The 19,777-nt window shown below is 45.6% G+C and overlaps 4 protein-coding genes across 4 annotated transcripts; all 4 read right to left on the bottom strand.

Moving 5' to 3' along the window:
• Window positions 1-802: 802 nt before the first annotated feature.
• N7469_001855 (cytochrome and DOMON domain-containing protein) lies at window positions 803-1,966 on the bottom strand (the record flags this gene model as incomplete). Its single annotated transcript, XM_056640775.1, has 1 exon — window positions 803-1,966. One exon carries the CDS (start codon window positions 1,964-1,966, stop codon window positions 803-805), a length of 1,164 nt encoding a protein of 387 aa, XP_056506532.1.
• A 946-nt stretch (window positions 1,967-2,912) lies between these two features.
• N7469_001854 (uncharacterized protein) lies at window positions 2,913-15,253 on the bottom strand (the record flags this gene model as incomplete). Its single annotated transcript, XM_056640774.1, has 8 exons — window positions 2,913-4,652; window positions 4,676-5,809; window positions 5,902-7,751; window positions 7,815-8,506; window positions 8,562-10,776; window positions 10,870-11,090; window positions 11,152-14,215; window positions 14,284-15,253. 8 exons carry the CDS (start codon window positions 15,251-15,253, stop codon window positions 2,913-2,915), a joined length of 11,886 nt encoding a protein of 3,961 aa, XP_056506531.1.
• A 1,168-nt stretch (window positions 15,254-16,421) lies between these two features.
• On the bottom strand, window positions 16,422-18,037 carry N7469_001853 (putative MFS transporter; the record flags this gene model as incomplete). The annotated part of the gene is made up of 3 exons (XM_056640773.1): window positions 16,422-16,904; window positions 16,948-17,374; window positions 17,436-18,037. The coding sequence occupies 3 exons, from the start codon at window positions 18,035-18,037 to the stop codon at window positions 16,422-16,424; spliced, it is 1,512 nt and encodes a 503-aa protein (XP_056506530.1).
• A 755-nt stretch (window positions 18,038-18,792) lies between these two features.
• On the bottom strand, window positions 18,793-19,141 carry N7469_001852 (uncharacterized protein; the record flags this gene model as incomplete). Its single annotated transcript, XM_056640772.1, is given in 3 exon segments — window positions 18,793-18,865; window positions 18,966-19,097; window positions 19,113-19,141. The coding sequence occupies 3 exon segments, from the start codon at window positions 19,139-19,141 to the stop codon at window positions 18,793-18,795; spliced, it is 234 nt and encodes a 77-aa protein (XP_056506529.1).
• Window positions 19,142-19,777: the final 636 nt, after the last annotated feature.

Below are 19,777 nucleotides of genomic sequence, written 5' to 3'. Positions count from 1 at the left end.
CTCCAGGCATAAATGACAACCGGGGTTGAAGGAGATACAAAGAGGGATAAAGTGGAAGAGATGAGATGAGTACAAGACTTAAAAGACAAGACTAAAAGAGAACAGAAGCAATTCGAAGATAATGATGAGACTCAGCAAGTGCGTATATACAGAATGAAGCAAAAAAAGCAACGAGTTGGACTGGTCGATTAATGCCAAGTGCGAGAATTGGAGCAAACAAGTTGTACATTCACGACTTCACTTCAGTTTGGATTCGACTTTCATTTACTCACTTCAATTCGGGGATTATGGTTGTTTCCTATGAAGTTCAATCTGAAATTCAGTAATAAATAGATTCAAGGTAAAGAAGTGTTCTTGTATCCATAGATACATTATCTATATAATGTATATATCTCGGCGCTATCCTTGCCCATGCCCATGCCCATAATCAGGTAATTACCATGAGCTAAATCTGACTACACAAAACATAGAATCCATTGTCAGGTTGACAATGGATGACTGTTTCAGGGATATGGCTAAGTGATGATTGAAATAAAAAGAATATATTAAGTATCCGCTTCCACAGGTCAACGAGATCGTTCACAGAGGCTGCTAGGAAGAAAAGTCACAACATCCAAAGGTCTTCCACGATGGATCGTGGCAGACCTTGCCCATCCATGGATAGAGTGATACTTCTACTATTACAATTTGATTGAAGGAATCGATTTTGTGTCCGGTTGTTTACAGTACATAGCAAAGGTTCATAGTGTGATTGTTATTCAATCTTCACCACGGAATTGAGTATCTTAAATAAGTAACTAACTCAGTCAGACAGAGAATGTTGTTTCTTCATCTTAGACAATAGAAGAAGGAAAACGTAAATCACCCCTACAACACCGGACACCACACTGCAGGTAATGACTGCGCCACGGGGTGCATAAGGATCCCTCCATCCTGTTAATTGAAAGCCAAGACCCACATTGATGATACCCAAAACGATCATACTTCGTCCTAACCACCGATGAAGATAAGCAAAAATGCCTTTCTCACCAGTCTTATGGAAGTGACGATGTTGCAATAATCCAAGCGCCGGTTGGAAGAGAACCAAACTAGCTACCACGATAATCCCAATGATCGGATGATGGTGTCGCATCAAGTGGATTTGACGAGACATCGAGATCCCGACTGCTAAACCGGCGATTGCAATAACCAAGTTGAAAAGCTGTAAGAAGGCGTGGACCAAAACAATACTCGAGGATGGGAATAGATGTAGAGTCATCGCCGCGAAGGGGAAAAGCGTCACGAATACGACCGTCATCAAAATAGCATGTGCGATCTTTTTCTTATTTAGTCCAATTGAATCGAATGGCGACCTGTTCCACGCAGGGGTGATCGTAGAGTTGTCCAGGTTTAGGAAAGGATTCATTGTGCTGTTAGTGCCGGAGGCACTTCGCATATTGACAAATGCAACTCCATCATCATCATGTTCAAGCAAATGCATCGTCATGCTATCCGAACGTAAGGGACTCCCATACTTGACACCCCAAATCCAGGGACTAGATGGATTCATTAAATTCTCATGACCTCCATCCCAAAATAAACAGCTGTCGCATCTAACATTGGCCGTCATGATGCCGTTGTGTATACCGCTCCCCTCAAGTATAGATATATTTGATTTCGGATTATAAAGAGGGAGAAAGTGGCCTTTTCCAATGCGCGGGGACACTGTGACATTGTTATTTCGACTCGAGGTATACGCAATAAACATATTGGAGTCTCGCATGTGGATGCCCTGCGCCAATGCAAACCATTGGACTGGGCGAGAAGAGTTCATTTGAAAGAAAATAGGCCCCGATCCATTTTTGGCCGCATCCGCGGAGACATGAATTGTAAACTTGATATCCGGATGCTCCTCCGGTACGATACTCTGGAATTGAGCTCCCGCAAGGGCGAAACAGAAAAGACCGAGGTAGATTGACCACGTCATAGAAAACAAGAATAATCACTTAAAAAGGTAGTATGAGAAGGGATGAAGAGTGCCACATGGCTATATATGAGCCTTGGAGAGAACTTTCAGCTACCTCTTGGTTACACCATATGGCTGGTACACGCAACTTGTCCCGATACACCCACCAACTATGATCCATAAACAGAAACTATTCGTGTCCACTGTAATCTCTTGGCAGAGGCATGGGTCTCTGCAAGAATGGCTATCATGTCAGCTTTGTGTGACAAAAGCTCTGTTCTGCGATTTATCTGACTGGGCTGTTGTACAGCACATCGGGACCTGGAACTGACTAAAATTGGGACTCGAAAAGGTTGGACAGGCTTTCTGGACTGCATGAAATATGTCTGATCTGTCTGAGAGGCAGGGGAAGTGCCCAGTTGCTCATTTGTCAAAATATACGGCAAAGGCACCCAGAACTTAAGACTCGATACTGTATAGTTATGTGAAACATGGATTGACAGGCTTTGTCAGGTTAGCAGGTACTTGAACCTATGACTTTCGTATGACAATCAGTATCCAACTAGCCACATTCCAGATGAGTGTATTTTGAAGATTTGTTTCTTAGATATTTTCAGCCCAACGTGGGAAAATGAGCCGCCATTGTTACTTCGTTCGCCTTCCACTTGAAGGTAGTCGTTTTGTAAGCTCTTCCAGAATTACCGGAAAAGTGTACCCAAGATAAGAATTAAAGAGTACTAATACTGGTTAAATAAGAGAATTCTGCCACCGAAGTGATAAAGTGCCCATGTATATGTCTATATAAATTGTCTCTACAAGAGGTATTCTCGAGGATGAGAGCGGCATCCTTGATCTATGGAATAAGATACATTATTATGACTATCAAGTATTAATAAACGTTATATTACTAGCATTTTTCCGGGGTTTACCACTTGGTAGCATATATACCAAGGTGGAGCGTGTCTTTCTACTTGATCAATCTTGGCAACAAGACAAGTCCACCAGCGGTTTGGCGCAAATATATCCCAATCAGAGTACTCATTCCGGCTCTCTCAGCGTATTCAATCCAATCATTCAAAGGGATGATTTCAAAGTGATGACCCGTCTTCAGTTCAAGGAAGGACTTGACTTGCGACGGTGCAAGTTGGATCTCTCCACACTCATGCACAAATCGCGTTTCGCCCCCTTGAGCATAATCATGGGATTGAATCGAGCGAAGAGCCGTTTCCACGATCTGCGAACCAACAGATTCCACGGAAATAAGATCGAACAGCCCCGACCAAGAGCTTGAATCTGGCATCATCCGTGTCTTCTGGCAATATTTGAGAACATTGGCCATTAGATCGAGATCGGGTGCCCCGTCCCCTGTTACACTGGATGGCCGGTGGATGTAGACATCAAGCTTAAATTTGTGACTGATACGTTCCAAAAACACCTCGCTTACCCATTTGATTGCCGTGTATCCGTCATCAAATGAGCTAGGCGGAGCATATGATGCCACTGAAACTTGGCCGAATGTCTCCGATGAAGCCAGTCGAGTGACACTTGCTGAAGAAACAAAATGGAAGTTGGCACGACGTGGAAGAGAAAGCTTGATGAGCTCGACCGTCGAAGCAATATTCGTAAGCTTAAGTGATTGGTATGTCTTCATGAAAGAAACATCGGCACCATTGTGAATGACCAAATCGGCACAGCCGAATATCATGCTCGCGTTTGCAGCTGACAAACCAAGGCGAGGTAAGCCTAAGTCCCCGTGGTAGATTTGGACCTTGGGGTCTTTGTAGAGAACAGATAATTCTTCTTTAGGTTTTCGGACTGCGATACAGTACACCACACGAACTGAGTCCGAAGCAACAAGTCGTTTAAGAATTTCGCGACCAATGAAGCCAGTTGAACCGGTGAGAATCACGGTTTTCATTCCATCAGAAAAGGGTTGCCTGGCGCTCATGGGGCTTGCTTGATATGAAACACTGTTCACAAGATCTTGTACTTCGGTCTCCCAGTCAACAGAGGATGACCGAGAGGAAATTTCATGCAGCCGTTGGGCCATTCCGTGTAAAGTACTTTCCTCAAACAATTGATGAAGAGGTACTGAGACCTTGAAATATTGTGCAATTAAAGACTGAAGGCTAACCAGAGACAATGAACTTCCCCCAACATGGAAAAAATCGGAAGTGGAATCCACACGGTAGAGTGAGAAAACCTCGTGCGGAATCACTTCTTTCCAGAGATCGCGTAAATTGTTCTCAAGAGTAATTGGGACACTAGGGATAGACCCCGAAGCCTTGCTGGGTATAATAAGCTTGCTAATGGCGCGTCGATCTATCTTCCCAGAAGCGTTTTGAGGAAGAGATGGAACCAGAACCACTGCCGCTGGACGCATAAAAGATGGAAGAGGTAAGTCATTGATCAGTGTCTGAGCGAGATGGGCTGGCTTTTCGGAGAATTTGGCCATGACAACGAAAGCCACCAAGATGAGCTCTGAGTCACCGTAACTCGCATTCACATTTCGCGGAGATATCACTGCCTGTGAGATAACACCATTGGATGTTGCCAGTATAGCGTTCTCAATCTCCTCCACATGGAGACGAATGCCATTCACTTTTACCTGGTTGTCGCCAGATATGCGGCCAAGTAATACAAGCCCGTGTTCTCTTGTCAATTTTCCTCGATCACCTGTTCTATGAGCCGTATTCCAGTTGTTTTTCTGGAAGTAATGGCTGATGTGACGATTAGAAATGAACTTTTCCTTTGTCTGCTCGAATTCCAGATACCCTTGCGCGACGCATGGTCCCCCCCCACTAGAATTTCCCCCGGTACACCGAGAGGTACAGGTTCTAGGTGTTCATCGACAATCATGATAGAGTAGTTGGGCAAAGTGCGAAGCCCACCAGGAAGCTGCTCATAGGATGGATTGACTTTCATGTAAGGAATCTCGGCATAGCTGCAGAAAAACGTTATTTCTGCCGGACCGTAAGCATTTATAATCTTGAGATCCGCTTTGTTTAATGATCTAAACTCGCGCGTAAGAGTGCTTGGCATAAACTCGCCCCCAGAAATGACCATCTTTAATTGAGAGGCGCGTAGACCGGCCTCACCATGCCGGAGCCATGTCAAATACTCGGTGGGAGTTGCACAGGTTATATTTACTCCCTTCGAGACGATCAGATGGGAAATTGCAACGGGATCTCCTCGTTCGAGACTATCTGCGATGACCAGGGTACCACCAATATAGGCAGATGTGAAGATCTGAAAGACGGACATGTCCCATGCATATGAAGACTGGTGAAGAATTGTTTCATCGGCGCATTTCATATCCCACGTCGTACAGAATGCCTGAAGATGTCTCATATATGCCGAATGTCGAATAGAGATTCCTTTAGGAATGCCAGTGGACCCGCTAGTGTACATAATCATGGCAGAGTGGTCTGGGAGTGCCATGTTTGGCGGAGGAGTCCCAATATCCAGATGAAAATGGGTAATATCGACGCATCGTGCTTCCGTGTTGAGACTTGCAAGGTCCGATGCAGTAGTCGAATCGAAAATCACAGCAAAAGGTTGGGCATTGGATACAATATTGGCGAGACGTTTCAAGCCCACCTTCCGGTCAAGCGGAATGTACGTGGCCCCAATACGCAATACAGCGAACAATGAACAAATCCAATCTGTGCCGGGAGATAGAAATACAGCGACCCGAGAACCAACATGAACACCGCAATCCAACAGTTTTATTCCGAGTACTCCTATCCTCTCTTGTAACTGGATATAGGTAACATCCTTCCCGCTGGACTCCCTGAGGGCCACGCTCTCCGGGTACTCAGACACCATGGCATCGAGCCGGTGAATGATAGTTTGTGGACAAGACTTTGTTACTTCCAAGCCTAGAAACAATTAGATGGAAGTCCAAATTCGTGATAGGCATGGAAACGATAAAACGATCACTTGCCTTTTCCAACTTCCAACCCCTGTCTGATATCCTCCTCTGGCCACAATGGTGGCCATGATATATGAGTCGCCGGATTGCGGCAAAACTCCTTCAATAAGGTCTGATATGCACGAAGAAGTAGATTTGCATTCTCTAGGTCATAAAGATCCTTTTGCACGAGCAGGTGGATCAAGGCATCCCCATTGCCCAAGCTAGTGACATCGAGTTGGAGATCATAGGCTGTGTCCCCGGGAGTCAACAAGGTAGACTTCGTATGACAACCACAGAAATTCCGCCAAACTTCAACATTTTGCCGGAAATTGAAAAATGTTTGGAAGAGCGGATTGTGCGAGGCTGATCTAGGAACTTTCAGCTCCTGGAGTATGGCATCAAATGGAACCCGCGCATTGGCGAATGCATTCTGGGAAATATTCTTTGTTGATTTCAGGACCTCGCCGAATGTCTCAGTAGACACGTACTTGAACCTCAAGGGGACTGTGTTGAGAAATAGACCGATAGTATGCGCGATATCGGGATCTGTACGATTCGCGTCCCCAAGTCCGATGCAAATTTCAGAAAGACCCAGATGTCGTAGAAGGAAAACATGCCAGGTCGCCAAGTGGAAGTGGAATGGTGTTACTCGAAATTTGCGACAGCAATTCTCAATTGACCTCGAAAGTTCCTGGTCAAGTGTTACTTGAGCAATATGGGAGCTGAATCCCACAGTTTCTGGGCGATCGGAGCGCAGAGAATATGGAAGCAATGGAATAGGCTCAAGAATATCACGAAATTGGCTTTTCCAGTAGCTGACTTCCCCATGAAATTTGCCATTCTCGTAGTCTCTTATTTGCTGCTTCGCGAAATCGGGATACTGAATCACTGGGGGTAGAGGTTTTCCGTTGTAAACAGTGTCTAGATGTGACCAAAAGATCTCGAAACTAACTCCATCCATCAGAATGTGATGGAATCCTATCAATATCCAATGACGTGCGGATCCCAACGATAGGATTTTCATCTGGATTGCCTCATGCTCGGAGAGGTTGAATACGTGTGCTGCCATATCTTGTGCTGCAATTTGAGCTTCTGATTCATGGCTAATGTTTTTGTGCTCAATTTGGAGCCTTGATTGCTCCCAAATTCCTTGCATTGGACAATTATGTTGATCAATGAAAAAGAATGTGCGGGTTGTCTCATGGTGCTGGGCTACTTCATAAGCAGCTCTTACAAAGTCATCAGTACGGAGCTTTCCATTCAGCTCGAATGTTGGCGTAACATTGAATGCGGTCTTATGTTGAACGAAGTTCGTCAAGAACCAGAATCCTTTTTGAGTCATGGACATTGGAGCCGTTTTGAGAACCTTTCGATCAATTGCGAGATCATTTCCAATCTCCATAGAGCTCGAGGAAGTGGAAGTACCCCCAAATTCCTCAGAGCTTGAATCAGTGACCAATATCGATGCCGATGAATACTCACTTTCACTTTCCGTAACTGAAGGGTATTGAATGTGAAATTCTCTATCACTTTCATGGTGAAGTTCACTGCTGCTGTCAATTGCTTCAACTCCCACGTTGCTAAATGATTGTTTGTCCAGCAACTCAAATTGTCCATCAGACAGCCTCTCAGGGTCCGAAAGTACCTCGTCCTCGAGGTTCGGTACAGCAGATTTGGGTAGGTTATCGATAGCATAGTCAAGAAGTTCTCGAAGTGAGGCAGCATTGAAGATTTTTAGAACTGGCATGTCGACTCCGAGCTCTTTGAGGAACCAGGATCTAATATCAACAGCGACCAACGAATCAACACCAAGTTCGTCCGGGCTCATTTCAATTATCTCTTTACTTGGGTCGCTTTGAAGAGCAGACTGCATTTTTGTAGTAAAGGAATCTGAAGACGTCAGTAATCGATCAATTTAACCACCCATTCATACATCTTTGGGTGCTCATATACCTTCCAAAACTCTCATTACATCTGGTCTGGATAATGCATGCAGGAGACGCATTTTCAGGGAAAGAACTGAATTTCCTTGCGAGTCACTCGTTTCCAAGCTACCAGATTTTAATACCAGATGCTGAAACATGGGATTGTTGTACCATTTTTTGGAATGGTCATTGTCGATTCGAAGGCCGCTGCATGGACCCGAAGAATTGTCTCCTCGTAAACATGAAAGAATACCCTCTGCTAGAATTTCATGCAGATCGTGCTCGGACATCCAGTTATGGCCAGTTCGATATAAGTAGGATTGCTGATCATGGTTCAATTCACGTGTTACATATCCGTTTCCAACAATTACACCGATATTAATGGCCTGTGTGGCTAGACCCCGACTTCGTCGCTGAGAAGCTAGGCTACTCATAAAAGTGTTGGCTGCGTTGTAAGCGACCTGTCCAGGATTTCCCGTTATCGAAGCCATGGAGGAGAAAAGGATCATGAAATCCAAGTCGTCCTTGCTGAATAATTCGTCAAGTAGAATAGTTCCTTGCACCTTTGGGCGAAGAACCTTTTCGAATCGTGGCAAATCGAGGTCAAAGAACATAGTGTCTTCCAGCACCATCGCTCCTTGAGCCACACCCGCAATCGGGGGCATGGTTTGTGAGATATTCTGATATGATGTTCGAACGGAGTCACGATCGGTTATGTCACTATCATGAATTAGCAATCTCAGTTGATGATAACTACGGGATAGGGGTACTCTACGTCGGAAACACACGGACGGTACATCCACGGCATGCCATCAAGTCAATCCAATGAGCCGGTAAGGCTGGCTTTCGACTAGACAATGCAATATATCTGGCCCCCTGGCGGGCCATCCATTCACTTATTGAACGCCCGAGACCCCCTGTGAGCCCAATCAGCCAGTATGTTTTGTTCCTGGAAAATCTGACCAGCTTGCTAGCCGGGAAGACCTGGGCAGAAAGTCTTGACAAGTCCAATGAGACCATCATCTGTCTATCTAACTTTACTTTATCCTTGATCAATGTAGTCAGGTTATGGACGAGGATTTCAGTAGTCCCGTTAAGTGTATCATTTTGCCTCGCCATCTCCCATGCCGAACGCAAGATAGAGTTGACTTCATCGAGGTTTGTGTGCAATAAGGATGATGGGGCTTTTCCCGTGAGAGACTTATCATCGTCAATTCTGAAAGACTTTGGCAGCGCTTCCGGCATGATAGATGATGTTTCCATCCGTGATGTGGCATAGAAAAAGTGTGAAAGATTTTTAGGGAATTTGTTCAACAATACACGACGTGTCGATACAGGATGGATATATATCCAGGGCGCTGGAGCTGAGATATTCTTGCTGGTTACGGGCAGCAATTGAACACCTCTCTGTTCCGCATGATACTCCAATGCTGCTAACATTGAGTATTCAGGGTCCAGTACGGCCAGAGGCCTCCCGCTAGGTACCCTACTGACGGCTGATCGTGCTAGTAGTTGCCGGTAGATTTTCAGCATGGATTCGACCGCTTCATTTTCGGACTGACCACATCTGAGTAGACACGAGGGCGGCAGGCTGAGTTCAGAAGATAACCTATCAGACAATGCAACAAAGTAATCCCCGTTGCAAGGCTCTTTGGCAGTTAATAGGAAAAGATAATCTTTCTCCCCAATTGGGATCGTTCGAAGAAGAGCATTGGTGACATGAACATCCACGCGGGTCACGAATGGGGTAATTTGTAGGCCACATTCGTGTACCTGGCAGCCAGTGTCTGATGGAATTATAGTGACTCCTGTCTCATTCCGTTGTATCTCCTTTAAGATTAGTCTTCTCGAAGAATTGTATCGATCATTTCTTTCGTGGCTCATCTTCAGTCGGGGAATTAAGCAGCGGCCATTTTCGAACCGCAATTCTGGCTCGGTGTACCATAGGAGTTCGTGGGAAAGATTTGAATGATCCCAATGGTCTGCGGCGATGAAATGTAAAAGTCGCTTAGAAATCTCGAGACCTCCAGCCTCGTAGAGAGTTGCCATATCTAGAAATTGAACGCGGAGATGGTCCATCTCAATCATCAATGTTCTTTGAATGCCAACGTACATATTTGAAAAGGGATTGCTGCTTTGAGCGCCCTTGCCGACCCATAGAATGCTTTTATTTTGTCTGAACAAAACTTGCAGAGCTTCAAACTCATTCGTTTTCATTGATTGGAAGACGGGGTGATCTAACTCTGTCAAGACCAGAGCAGTACCCAGCGGTGGCAAAGAATCCGGGACGATCTGGGATAGCGAATGATATACGTTGACGTTGCGGAAGAACGGGGAAACGGCTTTCTGAATCTCTTTTACCAGGGAAGTTGTCGTTGCTAATGCACCCCCAACTATCGTCAAGGACTCTGAAGAGAACGCGTAGGAACCGCCAAGAGGATCGCGTAGGAACCTGACACGATCATCGATAGCTTGAAATAGCATGAGAGAAAATGGGAAAGTAGAAGAGCTTATGCTATTGAGTGTGACATCAATATCCGAAAATCCGGCATTTCTCATCAGGTATGCCCATTCTTCAACTGAGGGACACGGCGACTCTATAGCCCCCTCGATTTGGCGAAGGGGTCGCCTTGAAAGGCAGCCAAATATGAGCCCGAGTCGCACGGAGCTTGTATCAGTGGACTCGAGCAGAAGTATATATCCTCCAGGCTTCATCAAGCGACGTATGTTGACTAGACTGCGTTCAATGTTTGTCGCTGTAGCAAGATTCGTTGAAACAACAACTAGATCATATGATCGATCAGAATATCCTTGCTCATCAACATCCTCTTCAATATTCAAGGTTTTGAAAGAAATTTTAGGTTGATGGTTATGGAGTTTTGTCTTCGCAATGTCGAAAGAGGAATCTGTGCTATGAGTGTATGTGTAAGACCCAAATACTGTACCTATTTCGGAAAGAATCCGATGCGTTATGCCTAGATTCCCGGGTCCTACAGCAATCATCTTGATCAGCTCTATTCAAAATGGTGCACAGCTTATAAATTCAATGCATAGCTGGAAAGGAAGAAGAAGATTTGACTTACCAATTTCCAGCAAATTGATATGTGGAAAACGATTACTGATCAGCCCTGTAATTCTAGCTAATTCCTGCACGAAGAATTGGAAGCATGAATTTGCTGTAAACAAAGCGCACAGCACGTCCTCGCCAAGGACGATGTCATGGGTATCAACCTCACCGCGAACAAGAGCAACTAGATTCTGACCGAGAGTTTTGACAATATTCAGTTCAGTGTTATCGTCGTTTCTGTTTGTTGAGTTACGATCATCAGCAATCTAATGTTCTCTCCCATAATCAAGGGTCTTACCTATCTATGATAACAGTGATATCTTCAAGCGTATCCTTGATCCAAAGGGATGATGCGGATGGATGCTCATTAGATCTGACCTTCGAGACACAATCATAGGCATATGCGACAAGCCAAGGCCGCGGAATGGAGGAGGGAGAGGAAGATTCATCAAACTCCGTACAAAGCTGTCTCAAATAGAAGAAGGCTACTCTTTCGATGTCTGACTGAGTTTGAGACTGCAAGCTGTCGGGTAGTGGGATAGGTGCAAAATCTTGCTCTGAAGGTGTTTCCGGGGCCCATGTGATTTCCGTAAACATCGGTATATCTGTATCAACAGACAATGGGGTTAATGGAGTGGAATGAAGACCTTCAAGCTGTATAATAGTACGCTGACCATCCCCCGTGTAAATGTCGACATCACCAGTGAGCTCGGAGAATTCAGCATCTGTAATTGAGGAGTAGAAGCTCCATTTTGGATCTAGGCCGGATGCTGCCTTGCAAGCAGAAACATTGACCCTGAGGTGCTCAATGCCAGTTGGTAGGTGAAGATCATTCAGTCGACCATCTCCCGGAAAGGAAAAAGCGAGCATGATTGATTGAATCGCCCCATCCAGTGCCGCGGGATGTATTAATAAAGTCGATTCGGAATCGTTCTCATTTGGCACATGAATAGTACCAATGGCTTGATCCATCTTTCTTCGTAGCTCCGATAGGGCGACGAATGGACCCGTATATCCAAAGCCAATCTTTGCAACATGATTGTAAAATCTCTCCGTTTCAAGCGCAAAGAATGAATCCGTATTTCTGTTTTCAACAGGGGGCGAGTCGTGCACTGTGTCACCGACCATTATCACTGCTCGTGCCGATGCATGGAGGACCAATGATGAAGAGCTCTTGTGGCTGTCTGAATAGCAATTAAAACATCCTTTTACGCGATGACTACTTATTTCCGTCACAGTGAATGCAAATATAACTTCGGTTGCGGAGTTTTCGTCTAAAGTTAGAGCCTGACCAATGACAACATCTTGAAAATCAATCAGTTGAAGAGATTCAATCCCATAATGGTCGACGATCAACTCGGTCGCAGCTGATATGTAACCTGCTGCTGGAAACACAATTTGTCCCTGAACCTGATGGTGTGCAAGCCATGGTATCTCGCGAGGATGTAGATAATTGCGCCAACGGGTCTCTTTCACTGTACCGTCGGGGCATTTAATCCCCAGAAGTGGATGAAATTGTCGTGTTTCTCCGCGAAATGATGTAGATACTCGGGATTCGTGCCAAAATATCCTATCATGGTCCCACTTGTAGGTCGGAAGGTCTTTCAAAAGGATCGGCAGGGGATTTCCCGGCATTGTCAATTTTTCAAACCGTTCATAATCCACTACTCCACTCCCCAGTGCAGCCCAGACAGATCCAAGCATGGATGCAAAAGCTTCCGTCCCAGGAATTCCACGTGTGAGAGTCCCCGAGTATGGTATACTTTGACCAGATTTCTCGTTTATTGTCTGCAAGGTAGGGCTTTTGAGTGCAGGATGAGGACCAACTTCAATTGCCATGTCGAATGGCCCTTTCGAGCTGATAGCGTAGCCGACAGCCAGTGAGAAAAGAACAGGTTTTGTCATATTATTGACCCAGTATGTGCTCGCCAGGTCATCCTGCACCGCTACGATAGGAGTGGCATATACACTGGATATCCATGTCGTTCTGGCATTAGAAATTTGACCAGGGCGTATCGGACACTTCCGCATGCCCTCGAGATATGGTTCAGCACAGGAGAGCATATGATGGGAGTGGTAAGCTTTATCCACCTTCAGCAATCGATTGAATTTTCTTTCATCCTCGAATATTTCCATCGCTTCTTGAACCGCATCGGTGTCACCAGAAAGGGTCACACTGTCCGAGGAATTGCTGGCGGCAACACAGATACGACCCTTCAACGATGGCATTTCGCAAAGCTCCTCAGCGTCGTCGAAATAAGTACCAGCTACCATCATTGCACCATTCTGATTGGAATATTGCAGGCTCCAGCCACGATAGTACGCTATGATGATGGCTTCTTCGGCAGAAATGTAACCGGCGGCATATGCTGCGGCAATTTCACCAGATGAATGGCCGACAACTGTATGAAATTGAATACCAGAGGCATGGATCAAATCCACGAGAAGTATTTGAACAGCGGTGCAAATTGACTGAGAGAACATTGCTTCCGCAATACGCGACGAATTGATGCTCTTTGAGATTTCTTCTCTTAAGGACCATTTGGGGCGATCCTGGACAGGTATAGATTGCAGGGCCATGTCAAGACTAGCGATGCATTTCTTGGCGAGTAAACAACTATCTAAGAGCTCAGCTCCCATTCCGGCCCATTGCGCACCCTGACCGGTGAATATCCCCAGAATTTTAGGGGTGTTGGCTACTTGGTTCTGTGTAGCAATAGAGATACCCGTTGGTGCTTGAAGTATGCTTTGCAGTTTCACTCTCAGGTCATGAGTGTTTCCTGCTGGAAGGGAAAGTCTAACTGGCAACGTTGAGCGCCGGCAATTGAGTGTCCATAATAGGTTTCTCAAACTGACTTGGTCATGCTTCTCCAGATATTCCGAGTAGGCAGCAACACTTGCCAGCAGGGCTTGCTCCGAGTTTGCAGAAAGATTACAGGGCACCAATCTATTTGATTCAATGTCTCTAGTGGACATTGACCCAAAAGTGCACGATTCAAGAATGGCATGGGCATTTGCACCTCCGAATCCAAAGCTGTTGACACTAGCTCGACGAATCGGTGCCTTTGATGAGTCCGGCCAGTTTTGCGCGGCGAGCGGGATCTCGAGATCATTATAAAATGGCCGAATAGTGGGGTTGAGTACTCGCAGAAGAAGATTTGGCGGGATAGTCGCGTTCTGTAGGGCCAGTGAAGCCTTCATAATGGCCGCCAGTCCAGCCGTGCCCTCTGTGTGCCCTATGACTGTCTTTATGGACCCGACATATAAGGGAGGCTCTTCAGTATCTCGCGAATATCCGGATACATCCCCAAAAAATGCTGCACTGATGGCTTCTGCTTCTACGGGGTCTCCTGCCGGGGTTCCTATTTCATTGAGTTAGTATGAGAAACTGAACCCTGTAGCCGAATTGCATACTGAGATGCGATCTTACCTGTCCCATGTGCCTCAAAATACTGGGGTCTATCACAGGACTTGGACAAGTCTAGACCTGCTTTTTGGTAAGTTGAGCGAATGAGATCTGCCTGAGCGACTGGGTTGGGCATTGTTATTCCCTTAGTTCGTCCATCTTGATTGATACCTGTCTCGCGAACAAGGCATTCTATGTGATCGCCATCCTTGATCGCGGCACTCAGCGATTTCAGAATGACCGCTGCGATGCCATCGCCACGTGCATATCCATCTGCGTCCTTATCCCACATTTTGGACTGCCCGTTCGGGGAGAGCATCTTGAGCTTGCTTTCTGCAACATACTGTTCTGGGCCTAGAAGAAGATTGGTTCCAGCTGCGACCGCCACTCTGCATTCACCATTGCGTAGGCTTTGGACCGCTTGATGCAAGGCGATAAGACTGGAGGAACAGGCAGTGTCGATTGTCATTGACGGCCCGTGCCAGTCAAAGAAATATGAAATCCGATTAGACAAAATACTTCGCGCCGTACCTGAAGCGAAATAGGTTGGGAAGTTTTGAATGTCTCGGCCCAAAATATCCGCATAATCATTCGTCATCAGGCCAACATATACACCGGTGTCCGATCCTTGCAGCTTCTCCATGGGTATACCAGCTAACTCGAGCCCCTCATAGACAATTTCTAGAAGAATTCTTTGCTGTGGATCGATAGAATTTGCTTCTATTGGCTTTGTTCCAAAGAATTGGGCGTCAAATAACCGATGGTCCTCGGACAGAATGTAAGAATGACGGACATTGGATGTCCCGTGATGGGAATTATCAGGGTGGTAGAAGCTTTCGACATTGAACCGGCTGGGTGGTATTTCTGTCAAGATGTCTCGGGGTTGCTTTAGAAGCTCCCATAGCTTTGCCGGAGTTGTTGCGTCTCCAGGGAATCTGCAAGCACTGCCTACAATAGCAATAGGCTCATTGGCATATAAAGGGATTTCAGTCATTTTCAAGGAAGCTTAGGTTGTTGTTCAGGGTCTTCCAATAATTCTCAATCAATTCAAATTCATAGAGAGTCTGATCAGCAAAATCCGAGTCTCCAAGGCTGCAAACACCAGAATCTTCATTCAGAATCAACGAGTGCTAGATATAGATGATGAAAAGATGCAATATATCACCATTTCAATTGCAATGGGATGGTCAGTGGTATTTCTAGTCTATGCCTGATAATTTCCCTACGTGCATGATCCGAACCCGAGACGAGATATCCGATCTTGGTTTGGTCGATGGAGTCGTTTTTTGTAACGTTCCTGTCTGGTCTTGCATCACATACGGGAGCCTACAGTGACTTCTACATCCTTGCCAGCTTTCTCTTTTCGCTATCCAAGCCAAATGCAAAATCCTACAGTGGAGGTTGTACTTATACTCGGGCGTTGAAACTAGGTTAACATTTTGACTGCTGCCGAATCCGACTCCGAATTATGCCAGCACAGAATGACTACTACTAAGGACAAGTTCTGTTGGACCCAGCACATGAAACCTATACTCGCCCATTTTTTATGCAATCTTAGACGATAGTCAATATAGTCACTGCTGAGTACCAGCAGTCGGAGACAAATTCAAGCTCTACATGTTTGATGTCTATTGCTGGAAACTCGAATTGGAGCTATAGGGATGTTGCATTGTAGTGACATAATTAATGTGGATCGAATTAGGCAGATGCAGGAACATTTGTTAATACTGTCTTTCAGTGTTTAATCAAAATAATTATTTTTAAGAGACCTTTGTTGTGCTCCACGGTAGAATAAGCAACATCTCTCTAAGATGGGGCTTCACCTGCATTTTCCATCCTTGGGCTAATGTTTTTCTTCAAAACTCGACCGAAAACATCTACACGTGTTTATTGTTTTCCCTAGAATGTAAAAGTTTGAATAAACGCGCTGGGCGACCTTTTATCTTTGACTGGCGTGGGTATGAATAGATCCAAACTTGGACTGGAAGTAAGGTCGGCCATGCAGGTTATATCAAGTTACTTCACACATTTTTCGATACAGCCAATTTCAAACTTTCCCAGCTCATTTATGTACTGTATCTACAGAAATATGGATAAGATTCTTTCCTCGTATGTAAACATCATATCATCATTGAATTTCCATAAGACCTGATATGTATGCACTAATAGATGTACACAAACTCATCATTCTGTCTATCCGTGAGATCGTCGTTGGCGTTTGACCCTGGGAGGGACGCATTTTGGCCTATTTCATCTCCTTCACCTCCATTAATGATTCCTTGGAAGTTGCTCTGCATAGAATGATCGATTATCTTGGCACTCTTGCCGTTACGAACTCGACGGCGGGCCTGCTGCTGGTTTAGGAACCATAAATTCGCCCATTGAATGAGGACTGCCACAGCCATGGCACTAAATATGCCCAGACAAGCTCGCAATCCAGGATGATATGAAGGAGCATCCTTGGAGCTAAATAGCAGGGGTCCCACTATATTACCTGCAGAAGAAGCAGCATTGTACAGGCTCATGGCGACGGACTTTTTGGTCGTTCCCGCTGTGTTTCCAATAATCCAAGTTACAACCAAGGGGTTTCCTCCAAACAGAAATGAAAGGAGGTAGTATCCAGCCAATAAGGCACCTTGAGCGGACTTTGTTCGGTCGACAGGCGTAGAGAATAGCGAGACCAGCCACAACAGGAAGCATGAAGACAGCCAAGATGGCACCTTTTAGACGTGCTGTCTGCGCCAGGTAGCTGGCTAATAATATCATAATCATTTGCAGCGCACCAAAAGGCATAGTTAGCAGTGTCGTCTTATATTTGTCGAATCCCAGACCACCAAGGATCAATGGCCCGAAAATATTGGTCACACTCGCCCCAATGTTGAGTAACATGGCCATACCCACCCATAGATAGGTCTTCGGCTCCAGCGCCACCTCCAAAACGTGGCTAAACTTGAACTTTGTACTTCCTGTCCCTGTCTGATTGGCCCGCAATCGCTCCATGCCTTGTTCTCTTTCTAATTCTGTCAAAAATCGGGCTGTCGAAACATCGTTATCCAATCTCCAGTAAACCACCGGCGCGGAGATTATCGTCAGCAGTCCAACGAAGAGGAAGATTCTGAGAAAAACTAGATTAGCACATGGACGAGATGCGCCGAGACCTTTCGATGATGCCTTACATTTGCCAAGGGAAAAGCACGTTTGAGTTGATCTGCGCCAAGCCGTACGACAGTGCCGCGGCGACGATCGTTGCAAGCCCGTTGGTACTGTACCAAGCCGCGATTCTTAACGGCTGTTCAGAACGAAGATACCATTGACTTGTTATGACCCCAAATAGAGGTAGGCATCCAGCTTCAAAGAGACCCAAGAAAAAGCGGGCGGCCATGAGGGTTCGAAAATTATAACATGCCGCCATGCATGCTTGCGCAATGCCCCATCCCAGGCATAACGACGGCATGAGGATTTTGTGTGGAACCTTGACAATTAAAAACGAGGAAAAGGGCTGCCAGGCTAACTGTGCAATTGGTCCTATTGATCCAATCAAAGAATATTCATTGCCAGTCAGCCCAGTGTCAGCCTGAAGACCGAACGTAGCACCATATCCCAGAACCGACTTGTCCAAGATCTGAAGAAAATAAACCCAGATCAACACCAATAAGATAGTCTGGTCCGTTTTTCGACAAATGCGTTTGCTCTCTTCCTCTGTCACTGGTACCCTTTGTGAAGTGACATCCATGGGTTTGGACGTGGTTTCTTCATGCATGCTCTCTGGTTTAGACATCTTGAGTTGCTAGAAATACCCAGAGGTTTTCCCTGGGAGAAATGGAAGATCCGGGGTAGTCAATCTGGGGTTCTTCAAGATGCGGAGGGAGCTTTTATGCTACCAGAGTCACCCCCACGCCTCTCCACGCCCTTCTAATTCGAGAGCTAATGGGATTATCATCGAAAAAATCAATACTCCGCGTTTTCCCCGCGTTGCCCCCCACGTCCTGACGAGCTTTTGATCCTATCAAATCCCGCTAAGGTCTGTGGGTATCTCTCTTTCAGCCAATCAATTGCTATTTCACTCCCCTCGGCTCCCACTCTCGGGTACATCCTCGTGACCGAGTTGCCCGAGTCGGTCAGATTCATGCCCGGGATATTTTGCCTCAGATGGACCCGATTACGGCATGATTAAACAATTGATTCCCGAACATCCCGTTTGCCCCCACGTCCACGCAGTCTAGATGGTGTTATAATAAAGAGAGAACGTGGGACTACAAGTCTTATAGATAAAATAGTTTGAGTCAGAATTGGAAAGCATGTGTGTGTGTGTATTAAAAATTGAAATTGAACGACCGACATTGGTTTATGTAACAAGCTAAAGAGCTATTAGCATCGGTAACGGCTAGCTAGCTACTCTTTTAGGGCATCGTGCCCCCAATTCTTCAAAGACCGATAGCTTCGACTGTGGGGGTTTTGCTTTGCACATTCTTCCTGGGCGAGACGTCGCTTGCAGTAAGATACAACATGGCGCATGTGATCGATATCTTCTGTCTACTGAGCCGGATGCCCCGTGGGATTATGTTCCACCATATTGACGATCTTACGGCCACTTGATTGTCCGGGACTATAGTCAGAGATCTCTTCTTGTTCCTCAACCTCACTTGTTTTGTTGGCCTTTTATTTAACTTTCATGGCCAACGGTCCCCCCCGATTCACTATTCTACCCTGCTGACTTTGATTCTGACTCTTTCAGCCGGCTTCGAAGGTCAGCAGGAGTCATATTGACCAACTCTGGGAACTCACTTTTTTCTCTCGGTCGAATATTAGTCCCATTGCACTTTTCAAGCAATGAACGTCTTTTGAGAACCTACTTGATGACAGTATTTTGGTCTTTCACCATAGTGAATACGCAGTGAAGAGAATAATTGAAAGTGGTTGCAGGTTTCAAAAGGCTGTTACGATATAGCCCATTTTCAATAATGCGACGTCATGCCTGATTGCACGCTGGGCATCGCTCCGAGTTGTTCCTACAAAGTACGCCGCCCAGTTTACCGCGCCGGCCACCCCTTGTTCGCGCGAAACTCGGGTACACTTGATGAGTTCTTTCGGGGATGAAGATTTGGGAATAAATTGGGCAGACTTATAAATAGAATTGATCGGTCAAAGAACTAGACAAGGTCTTGCTCTTAAAATCCAAGTTTGATATGGACACTTTTGACTGGCCTCAGACACAGAGTAAACCATGATTTGCACATTCATCAACTTATGCTTAACCTAAGCATTCAGATATGATTGTACCGCCATCTACGGTCAATTGCCAGTGAACCTCCTGTTCCTATAAGTACCACGTACACTTACTACGGATATTACTAGCACACTGGGACTTAGAAAGAAAGAGACCTCTATGAGTATGATCCGGCACCACTGAGCCTCGGCTATTCAAAGTCAGTGGCATGGATAGTATTATTTGTCTGTTGCCACTACTGAGTCTTGGTGCCAGATCTCCTCGTCGCTTTTGTACAGCTTGAGACACCAA

Source organism: Penicillium citrinum (assembly GCF_028827155.1).
Source record: "Penicillium citrinum strain IBT 23319 chromosome Unknown utg000001l:1.0-4955037.0:1.0-4956770.0, whole genome shotgun sequence".
NCBI classification, from domain to species: Eukaryota; Fungi; Ascomycota; class Eurotiomycetes; order Eurotiales; family Aspergillaceae; genus Penicillium; species Penicillium citrinum.
The sequence above is the reverse complement of the archived record's forward strand: the minus strand, read 5'-3'. Positions and strand labels throughout refer to the sequence as shown.